Source organism: Equus przewalskii, chromosome 2 (genome assembly GCF_037783145.1).
Source record: "Equus przewalskii isolate Varuska chromosome 2, EquPr2, whole genome shotgun sequence".
Lineage (NCBI taxonomy): Eukaryota > Metazoa > Chordata > Mammalia > Perissodactyla > Equidae > Equus > Equus przewalskii.
Genome location: NC_091832.1, coordinates 64,557,113 through 64,568,985, shown reverse-complemented (window position 1 = coordinate 64,568,985; position 11,873 = coordinate 64,557,113). Strand labels below are relative to the sequence as shown.

At 38.5% G+C, this 11,873-nt stretch overlaps 1 protein-coding gene across 1 annotated transcript; it reads right to left on the bottom strand.

Annotated features, from left to right (window-relative positions):
- Window positions 1-290: 290 nt before the first annotated feature.
- Window positions 291-6,696, bottom strand: LOC103543498 (glucose-6-phosphate 1-dehydrogenase). The gene is given in 6 exon segments (XM_008510376.2): window positions 291-718; window positions 721-828; window positions 831-888; window positions 890-1,239; window positions 1,242-1,526; window positions 6,687-6,696. Coding segments are annotated over 6 exon segments (1,239 nt in total).
- Between the last annotated feature and the right edge of the window lie 5,177 nt (window positions 6,697-11,873).

Sequence of the window (11,873 nt, the reverse complement as noted above, 5' to 3'; positions counted from 1 at the left end):
ATCTCAGCTCCTGCTTCTGCTTTTCCAGGCAGAGGTTGCCTTCTGCACATGGGGTGGGGATGGCTGGGGAGTGCACAGTTGGGGTGGTGGGAGGGAGCTGGTGGGCAGAGGGACATCCAGGGGGCCTGAGAGGCTGGGCGTGGAATGAAGGCTTAGGTCTACTGTCCTGAAGTCCTCTGGAAGTGGGGTCAGGAGGTGGAAAGGTGGGAAGGAGACAAGGTGAAAAAGGAAAGGTGGGACAGAGCCAAACAGTGCCAAGGGGGTGGGGGCCGGGCGGGGGTTCCTGAGGCTCAGAGTTTGTGGGGGTTAACCTACTTGTCGGTGTCCTGGTGCTGGAAGCGCACTCTCCTCCTCAGCTCGTCTGCCTCCACAGGCCTCTGCTGCCATAAAAGGGTATGGGCTGGTCTGCTTGTGCTCATTCCTTTGCCGCTGCGGCTGGAAGACCTGCCCAGCCTCCTGGCCTCAAGCATCTGGCTCCCACGGAAGCCATCCAGGATGAGGTGCTCAGACACATCCAGAAGCTTCCCATTCTTATATCTGCTGTGATGTGTCAGGTCCAGCTCCAACTCTTCGGGGCTGAAGAACATGTCAGGCTTCTTGGTCATCATCTTGGTGTGCATGGCTTGGTTGGGCGACACGTCAATCCCCAGCTCGTTGCTCTTGCACTCCTGCTGGAAGCTGTCACCAGCCTTGCCAAAGCACAGGATGAAGGACGCCTGTCCCACCTCTCATTCTCTACATAGAGGACGACAGCAGTGAAGGTGGCAGTTGCGGACCCGTGGGTCACTGTGGGGACAGCCAGGTACCCTTTGGTGGCCTCGCCCTCTCGTTGGTGTTCCCCACATACTGACCCAGGACAATGTTGTTAACCTGCACTTTTGAGATAACGTTTGAACACTTTGACCTTCTAGTAATGTGCGTCATCTGAGTCCATGGAGGCGAGCTTCTCCATGGCCACCAGACATAGCACCTGTGTGAGGTGGTTCTGCATCATGTCTAGGATGTCTCAAATTCATCAAGGTAGCCCCCCATGGCCCTCAGCGCCAAAGGGCTCCTTGACAATAAGGATGACGCAAGTGACATTGTTCTGGCTCCAGATGGGGCCAAAGATCCTGTTGGCAAACCTCAGCACCATGAGGTTCTGGACCATCTCCTTGCCTAAGTAGTGGCTGATGCAATAGATCTGGTCCTTGTGGAATATGGAGGAGATGTGGGTAGACAGCTGATGGGGTGCTACCAGTCCTTCCCAAAGGGCTACTCCATGGTGATGTGGTTCCAGTCTGTCTGGATCATGCGGTTCTTGCAGATGTTCTTAGTGACAGCCTCATAGATGGTTGAAGGCAAAGCCAGGTTTAAGAGGTAGTTGGCTTTTGGCCCTTGGTGAAGGGTGTTCATGTGGCTGTTAAGACACTCGTAGGAGGCCACGTCCTCCTACATGCCAGCTACACCCGAGTTTCAGGCAAAGAACTCCTCCAGTTTGGGCTTCTCCGGGATGGCCCTGAAGAAGGGCTCACTCAGGTTGATTCCTTATACAAACTTAATACTTCAAAATCACATGGTCATGTCAGGGAACTCAGTTCCCTGATTGGTTAAAAAAAATTGTTAATTTGCATATCTGTAGCCTTTTCCTTGTTATAAGGATAGAAGAAATGTTCTTTCCCACTCTGTATCATATGAGCTGAAATAAGCTCTTATTCACTTATTTTTAATATTTTAAAGGATTTTTAGGTACTGACTATTGTTTAATGAGATTGTTAGTGAAATTCTCAAATATTTATACAAATTATAGCAGTTGGCATTTGTAATGATTATATTTTTATAGTTTTCAGTTAATATTTATAATGGAGAATTTATGCCGTTTTTATTCTCTTAATGCCATGAATGATTTGAGCTCAAAATTATTTCTGATTTTATAAATGTATCAAGTTGAGTGTTAGATTGTGTGTAACCTATAAGAGAAAACTTAGCTTTATTAAAAGTCTTGTGGCATCAGTTGTAAAGAGAAGAAATTTGAAAGGCTATAGAGAGAGGTTATAGTAGTAGAAAATATAGCAGGCAATGACTAAAATTTTGAAAATGGAAGTGGGCATGATTGTTGTTGAAAAGACAAGTTTTAAATCTAGCTTGAATGGGGTAAAGTGTTTGCACTGGGGAGCACTGAACATATATCTTAAGAGAAGGAAATAAGAATTTAAAAGAATGCAGGAGAGTGTTGAGTGCTATCTAAATCCTGTGGAATTACCTTCTTATAGGGAGGCAAGATTGTTGGGAGATGCTGAATATACATTAAATGAGAGTTTTTATTTTAAAGAGGAGTTGTGGAAAACTTAGGTAATTTGGGGGGGAGATTGCATAAAGACTTTTTTGGACGTAAATAAGCTTCTGAATAAATTAAACAATTTTTAGACATACTATGAACTTTAGTATTTATTTATTCTTAGTTTTAATGGGTCTCAGACTGAGTGATGACTTGTCATATTATTCTAAAATACAGTTGGTAGCTTTCTAATTTTGGTTTAGCAACAATTTTTCTCATGTTACAATCACAAGCTGGTAAATTACTCAAAGTCAGGAAGCTATTTTATTTGTATGGAAAGCATGTAAGTCTAATCTAAAATATAGTGGGAAAATTCATGTGACCAAAATTTAACAGTCATTCCAAAATTATAGGTTGGTGTAGTTAAAATCAATATAACATATTAAACACTTGATGTGAATAGAAGTTACTTTGTCTCACCTCCTTTTTAATTTGTTTATTTTTAAAAAATATTAGATAGGATAAGTATATTAGGCCCAAAATGCTGTCTTAGAAATTCAGTTTTAGAAAATTATACAGCAATTAAGATTTTCAAAACACACTTCTGTAAACTAAGAAAATGCTCCTACTCTGTAGTAGCCCAGAAGATACCCTTTCTCCATAATAGGCCGAAAATCTATTTCACTCTTTTAGTAAATCTTAAGAGAAAAAGATACTGATTTTAAAAAAGATATTTTTGGTAAGACAGCAAATCTCAGCAATCACTTTCCACTAGAGGGTGAAGTATCAGTTTGAAAGTCACACAATCAGTTTTCTCTGAGTTTTCATACTGATTATTGCTAATTATTAGGGAAATTATTCTCTCCACCTTCGCTTAAATGTTTATTTGTCATTAACCTAAGTATCAATTACCACAGAAACATATCGGAAAAATTTGCTATATCAAGCCAAATGATGGTTACAGACCTGAGCATTTTCCACTCACTTCTTATAGATGTTGGATGGCAAGAGGCAACAAACTGGGGTTTTATGAAGGGGAGGCAATGGTTATACGACAGTAAGTGTAAGGAAAATAATGCATGAGTATTTAGCAATGTGCCAGTAGTCATATCCTGCGTCTGAAGTATACATGAATCTGTAAAACCTTGTTGGGGAATGGATTAGCTTGCTAGGGTTGCCATAACAAACATCACAGACTAGGTGGCTTAAGCAGCAGAAATTTAATTCTCACGGTTCTGGAGGTTCAAAATCTTAGGTCAGGGTGTCAGCAGGGTTGTTTCTTGGGAGGCCTCTCTCCTTTTGTAGATGGCCATCTTTTCCCTGCGTCCTCACATGGTCTTCCCTCTGGGTCTCAGAGCCCTAATCTTCTCTTCTTACAATGACACCAGTCATATTGGAATTGGGTCCACCCTGATGACCTCATTATAACTTAATTATCTCCCTAAAGAACCTGGCTCCAAATACAGTCACATTCTGAGGTACTAGGAGTTACAACTTCAACATAGGAAATTTGGGGAAACACAATTCAGCCCATAATAGGGAGATGTTAGAAGTTTCTGGAAAATATGTTTAGATCTGTTACTATTTTAGAATGATTATCACAAAGTGACTACCATTTATTTTTAGAACACATGGATATGATATAAAAATTTAGTTTCTAAAGATAAAGTTATGCTGTAAAATAAATTTATTTACTTACACAGAATATTTCTATACTGAATATCAGGTAATTTTATTCAGAAAAACAGGTCTGAAAATGAAATTTAATCTGCATCACTGGCAAGAAAGCATTTTTTATGGGTAAGACAACATGCAGTTTTCAAGTTCTGTAGCAAGTTGTCTCATATTCTGTGCACTTTAAATACAATGTGAAGTCTGGCATTTCGAAAATGTTCTCACTTAGCAGCTGGTAGAAACAACTTCACTTAATAGTAGATTTAGCAGTATTCCATGTGGTGAAAAGAACAAGAGTCTGATGATTTTACTTAGGAGTTGTATAACTGTATATCAAAAATTAACTTCTCAGAGCCTCAGTTGAATTATCCCTAAATTAAGAGTAATTATATCACCCTTGTAAGAATCTAAGTTATGATTTCTCAACCTGGGTGCTACTGACATTTTGGACAGGATAACTTTATTGTGGAGGCTGTCCTTCCAACGCATGATGTTTAGCACCATCTCTGTCTTCCACCCACTATATGCCAGTAGCACAACCATCTCACCTTCAATTGTGACAACCAAAACTATCTCCAGACATTGCCAAATGTTCCTCTTGGAGGCAAAATTACGCTTAGTTGAGAACCACTGATCTAGCCATATGGCAGAAAAAAACATTCATATCTGATGAAAAAGGAGTAGTTGCAAATGAAGTCATACCGCTGGACCGGTTAAATATCAGCGCCACTGCAGCTTTAAAAAAAATCAAAATTATTCTTTCTAAATGCCCTGTAACCAAGAGAAAAGCTTAAAATTTTCAAGAAAATGATTAGAGAGTGTTATCTAGACGGCATTCAAGGTCTTGACCAAAAATCTTTAGAGGACTGTGGATTCTGATGGGCTTACAGTGAGGACCAGATATGTCACCCTCCTTCCACCATTCTCCTCTCACTTCAGAGATGCCTCCAATGCAGAAAATTTAAGAAAAATACAGGACAAAGACACAAAAAGAGAAAACACCCACAGCTGAAGCAATTTATTGTGCATATAAGGACTTTAATATAGGAAAGCAGAGATTTATACAATCTTTGCAAGTGCAGATTGAGCGGCCACCAATGATATCAATCAGAAGCATCTGCTTTCACATCTGTGTGCAACTGCCTCCAGAGAATAGTGGCCTCCCCACAGTCTGCTGCCTTCCAAATCTCATCTGACTGCCTGTCATCAGCAAACTCTGACCAGAAACCTTTGGGGAAAAGGACACTGGGGATCTGAATGACAGCTTCCCTTATGAAACCCGTGGAGAAAATAGAAGGAGGTTGAGATTTAAGATGATTTAACTTCAGGTGATTAAACCCTGGCCAATCCTTTTTGAAATCAAATTTCATACATGCCACTTTTACCAATATTTAATTCAGTGTAAAGAAAGTAGCATGATGCTTTTGCCTACAATAATGTAGCTAACCCTCATACAGATGAAGACATGCTCGGTCTCCAAGGTATTGCCACCCAGATGGCACCACAACTGAACCTTCAATAGGCTATTCGACTCCTCTATTATGCCCACTCATTTGGGGTAAGCAGACATTAATAAAATTAGTAAATTAATGAGCGTGAATGTATTCCCATATTCCTTCATTATAAAATGAGTTCCTTGGTCAAAAATGATGCTGTTTAGAAAACAATGACGGTGAATAAAGCATTCTTTAAGTACTGGGTGGGCAGGAAGGAAGATTCATATCTACAGAAAATGTTTATTCCCGTGAGAATAAACTTCTGCCCCTTATGTTATGAAGAGTTTCAATTTAATAAACTTGCCTATTCTGCCCTATCAGGGGCTCATCTTGTCCACAAGATTGTCAAGAACCTCCTCTGCAGGGTGGGTACTTTGAGAGTATTCATATGGATTCAAATACCTTGGTACTCATTTCTAAAAATCTATCAGAGTATCTCTTCCTCAAACCTACTTGCTACCAAATTTTCAGTATGTTACTTATATGTCTCTTACTGTGATGGTTAATTTTTTTTTTTTTTTAAGATTTTATTTTTTCCTTTTTCTCCCCAAAGCCCCCCGGTACATAGTTGTGTATTCTGCGTTGTGGGTTCCTCTAGTTGTGGCATGTGGGACGCTGCCTCAGTGTGGTCTGACGAGCAGTGCCATGTCCGCGCCCAGGATTCGAACCGACGAAACACTGGGCCGCCTGCAGCGGAGCGCGCGAACTTAACCACTCGGCCACGGGGCCAGCCCCTGTGATGGTTAATTTTATGAATCAACTTGGCTGGACCACAGTGCCCAGATATTTGGCCAAAGATTATTCTGTATGTTTCCGTGAGTGAGTCTTTCGATGAGATTAACGTTTAAATCTTGGTCTTTGAGTAAAGTGGATTACCCTCCCATACCATGGGTGAGCCTCATCCAATCAGTTGAAGGCCTTATTAAAACCAAGACTGACCTTAGCCCAAGCAAAAAGGAATTCTGCTAGCAGACAGCTTTTGGAAGTGAACTGCAAAACTGACTCTTTTTGGGTCTCCAGCCTGTCAACAATTCCTGCAAATGTTGGACTTCTCAGCTTCCATAATTGAGTTAGACAATTCTTTAAAACAAATCTCTCTCTCTTTCCTTCTCTCTCTCTCTCTAAATTCCTATCTCTCTCTCTCTCTCTCTATATATATATATATAAATATATATATCTATATCTCCTATCGGGGTTTTCTTTGGAGAACCCTGACTAATATAATTACCATCCCTACCGTGAATCACTGTAGATTTTACCTCTAGCCATTTTGCCTTAAAGGCAAACCTTAACACCCAGGTGTATTTCTCAAAGTTTTTCAGAAAGGATTCATCTTCTCCACTGTCCTTTGGGGACAGGGGGGCTGTAGTGTTACAACTGTTCCTTTTCTGGTTTTCCCACTGTATCAGGCAGAACTATCATTTTTTCATTTATAATTAGTATTTTTTTTCTATTTAATGAATCTTTGCCTATCTTGGAGTCATGAATACATTTTTTCCTCTGTTTTATTAAAAAATTTTTTGAGGTCCTGGTAATGGAAGTGTGTGAAAGTTGAGCAAATCCCTCAAAACGAATATAAAACTAGATAAAATTATTTAACAGACCATTTCAGTGCACTAGAAATAAATCAAAGGTGACAAGAAGTTTAGAAGTGCTTATACATGAAAAGTCTTAGTGGAAAGCTTGTGGCTTTCTTGCCTGGATGCTTTCCCCTCTTGCTACCTCATCTTCAGTCCCAGCTCAGGCTACAAAAACTTGCCCTCTTTCTGGCTGGAGGGGATAGACCCACTTCAGTGTGGCTGATAAACCAGCTAAAAAACTTATTTTGGGAGTGAGAGGGCTATAGATAGGTTGAGTTAATAAGCTCTCTATACTGGCTCTCTACCCTGACTACTAACTGGCTGCATGCTGGAGACTCCAGATAACCCAGACAAAATTGGAAGCCTGGGTAATTTGCAAACTCATTGAACCATTGGTGACCCTCAACCCACAATCAGCTCAGAGGGCACAGATTGGAAGCTGTATTGGCATAAAATGTCTTAGCATAACCACTACTTAAATTACTGACTGCCAAACTATGCAGACACAGGGGAGACACCTATGGGTGCCAAGCTTAAACAAAGCAAAACAGAGTAGAGATATTAATGGTTGTACATTGTGGGGAAACAGATTCCACATTTGGAATTCAGGCAAGACAATTGCTTACTGAAACCAACAACATTTAGAAGAACAAAACAAAATCCAGAGATGCTATAAAACAAGGGTATGCACCTGGACCATTTCTATTCAGTGATTTAGTAGAAAACTTAGGTAGTGCAATAAGGTAAAAAAGTAATAGATACACAGATTGGAAAGGAATAAGTAAAACTTTATTTGCGGGTGACGTAATTATGAAAATAGATACTTCTAAGGCATCTATAAAGTAGCTACTAGAACTTTAGGTGAGTTTAGCAAGGTCCCATATATTTATAAAAGATACAGATTGATATACAAAAAAAAATCAGTTGTAATTCTTTCTATTATAAACTTAAAATCCAAAAACTAATTTTGAAAAATTTCATTTATGATAGTATAAAAATATTTAGCAATACATTTGACACAAGAAACACCATATCTATACACTGAAAACTACACATCATTAATGAGAGACATTGTATAAAAGAACACAAGAAAGAAATATCAGAGACCTATAGGATTTATTACCTGCAGAGAATTGGTAGGAATGGGGTGGACATAGTGGGGAAATAGGAATGAGGTAATAGACATGAGAGAGAAGAGACACTTCTTGGAGTTTTCCTTTTTTTATGCCTCTGATTGTTAGAACCATGGCACTGCATCACACATCCCAAAGTAAATAAATAATGAAAATCATCCAGTTTATGGAGGACGCCCCAAATGGAATGCGCTCAGTAACACATAAATCTGTCTTATAAGTGAATACCATAGCTATACTCAAGGGTTTGGGAAAGGAAAGAACTAACTTAAGTGATGCTGGAAAACAATATTTTGACTGTATATTGTAAAGTCAAAGAAAAATGAACTGTAAACAAGTGTGTACTATAGCTAGTAAAGATGATTCTCACAAGGATATGAGTTAGCAATTCTGAAACCAGTTCATGTGTACACTAGGATTAAGTTATTAAGAACATGTATTGTGGATAACGAGAGCCAAATTTCTCACTGACAGGGAAACAAGTAGAAAGATGGAAGATTAGAATGAATCCTAGTGTTAGACCGAACATTAACACTAGAATGGAGCAATCTAGTGTTAGATTGGTATTAAAAGTATTAGTATGAACGTAAGATTGTTTGTTTGTTCCTAATATATAATTATTAGATAGGGGCCGGCCCTGAGGCCGAGTGGTTAAGTTCATGTACTCGGCTTCCTCAGCCCAGGGTTTCACTGGTTCAGATCCTGGGGGTGGACCTAGCGCCACTCATCAAGTCATGATGAAGCAGTGTCCCACGTGGCACAACTAAAAGGAACTACAACTAGAATATACAACTATGTACTGAGGGGGGTGCGCTTTGGGGAGAAGGAAAAAAAAAGAGTAAGATTGGCCACAAAGGTTAGCTCAGGGCCAATCTAAAATATATATATATATATATATATATATATATATATATATACACACACACATATATATACACACATATATATATATAAGATAGATACAGAGATAAAATAAATGTATATATGTGTGTGTTAGTATACATACGTATTTCCTAGCTTTATCTGCTGAGACTACAAGCATTGGCACCCCAGAAGCAATAAGTAAATCTAGGACCCAGGTTTGATTTCTAAGCACCATTATCCAGTTAAAAGTGTCAGGGCTCCGTGAAGAAATGTTTAATTTCAGTGCTGGGACAGAGAAAGTCCAAGATGAACCTGGAACATCTTATGGTGCCAGCAAGTAAGGAAATGCTCAGAACTGATGGGGACATGTTGAAAGGACACAGGAGGCAAACAAAAGAGTTCCCACCCGCCAAAGCTGTAATAATGTGAGCAAAAAATTAATAATGATATTCAATTATTACCTATAAAATAAGTATTATTTAGTTCATGCCTATAAATAAATGAATAAATAAATGGAGAAGAAGGAACAATTCTTTCCTACAGTAGAATTTTAATGGTAAAATGTAGAAGTAATGAGTGCAATAGGAAATCATCATGTGGTATCTACTTTAGTGATATATGTCACAGGCAAAATTGGTTGATGGATGTTAAAATTAGCTTGGAAAAGTGTGATGAGAAATAGAATATTTGCATAGACTCCAAGTATCTCCTCACAAGGTACTTATTAAAGGTAAACATATATAACTTTACAGTGGGGAAACTCAGGCAGACACCACTTACACCAACTGATCAAGGTAGTAAGACATATTGACATAGCATACTCCCTGATGACATGCACTGAGAATGGCACAGCTCCATTTCTGTAGTATTGCTGCCAATGTATATGACCACGGTCAAACTGAGAAAAACTGCAGGCCTTCCTCAACTGAATATCCAGATATTCCAAAACTATTAGAAAATATGTTTTCTCTATTAAATTACCTTGATTTTGTTGAAAATCAATTGACCACATATATGCGTGGATCTATTTATGGAGTCTGTTTTATTGCCTTGGTATAAATGTCTATTCTTATGTCATTACCACACTGTCTGGATTATTGTATCTTTAAAGGAAGTCTTGAAATTGGTAAAAGTACTCAATATTTGTTTTTTATTTTCTAAATTGTATAACATGGTCTCAGTCCTTTGGATTTCCGTGTAAATTGTGAAAACAGCTTATCAGTCTCCACAGAAAATTCCGATGGAAATATGATTGGAATTGCATTGAAGCTATAGATCAATTTGAAGAGTAAATATTTAAAATACTGTCTTTCAATACATAAAAGACATCTCTCTCTCTCTCTTTTGTTTTTTAGGTCTTTAATTCTTCCCAATGTTTTGCCGCTTGCAGTGTGCAGGTCTAGAAGATATCTGTTAATTTATTGTTAAGTATGTCATGGTTTTGAGGTCACTGTAAATGGTGTTTTTAAATTCTTTTTTTTTTTTAGATTGCTGCTGGTACTGTATATAGGAATCAGATTGATTATAGTACCTGAGCTTAATTTTGGCACCCATGATACTATCACTTGTTAGTTCCAATAGCTTGCTTGGATGACAGTTAAATCCTTTTCTGAGATTTACAGTTAAAGTGGATGTTAACATACCCAACTGCAGCAAACCCTGTACTCTCACAGGAGTTTTCCTTATGCAGTACAAGGTTGCCTTAATTCCAGGGGAGGAGAGTCAGGCTTCTTCTCCCCCTGCCTGATTCTTTGTCACTTTGAACTAAGGGGACATCTTCAAAACTAAAATTCTTAGCATACTCTGCCAACAGATTACTTCTTGTTTCTGCCAAAAAGAATGATGTTTCTTAGAAAGAGTATGCTATTACAATGTGTAACTCAATGTGCAATGATGGCTAAAACGAGGGTTGAAGCAACAATGCTATCTACCTTAACCAGTGGCATCATCCTGAAAGAGAAATGGCTGCCCTTTTCCATTTGATGCAGACTAAGCCAGCAGGCCTTTGTGTTATGACTTTAAAACTGTGCAGGCCATGAGGAAAATACTAATACATTTCTCAATTTCCAACTCAGCCCCGTTTTGTTTATAGTTATAATTACTAGAAACGCCTTCCAAATTCTGAAAGGATATTTTATTAGAATTGTAGTTTTCCATTATGTTGTGAGTTTTGTCTTTTAATATTTTCTTCACATTTTTGACTGAGAAGATGGTAAAGCCTCCATCAGGAAAACATGCCAGTTTCTGGTTTAGAGATGAGTGTGGGGCCTGGTACAAGGTGAGGTACCAAACCTCAGCTAGAACCTGAAGGGTGAATAGAAGGTAAGGGTAAGAGTAGAGAAGAGTATACCAGGATGAGGGAAAAATATGCACAAAGTCAAGGATATTTTAAGTAAAAATTTCTATCTCCCAATTAGCGTCCCTTGCTGTATTTTATGTATCTTTGTATATCTCTTAAAATCACTTTTATGGGAAAAACATAAATAATCAAATAAAATGAAATCACAGTAGCTAAATTTTATCCATTAAATGAAAGCAAAAATTAATTTTTATTTTATTAGAATTTTGGCACTCACATTTTCATATAAAATGTTAACTCTTTTTTTTTTTTTTTTGCTGGAGAAGTTTCACCCTGAGCTAACATCTGTCGCCAATCTTCCTCTTTTTTTTGTATGAGAGCTGGAACCGCAGCATGGCCACCGACAGACAAATGGTGTAGGCCTGTGCCCAGGACCTCAACCCAAACCACTGAAGTGGAACATCTTGAACTTAGTGGGCCAACAGGATGGGACCAAATAATGTTTTCTTTGTCAGTTAATATGGTATATAAAATATGAAGTAATTTAGAAATAAGCTATAAAAATAGAAC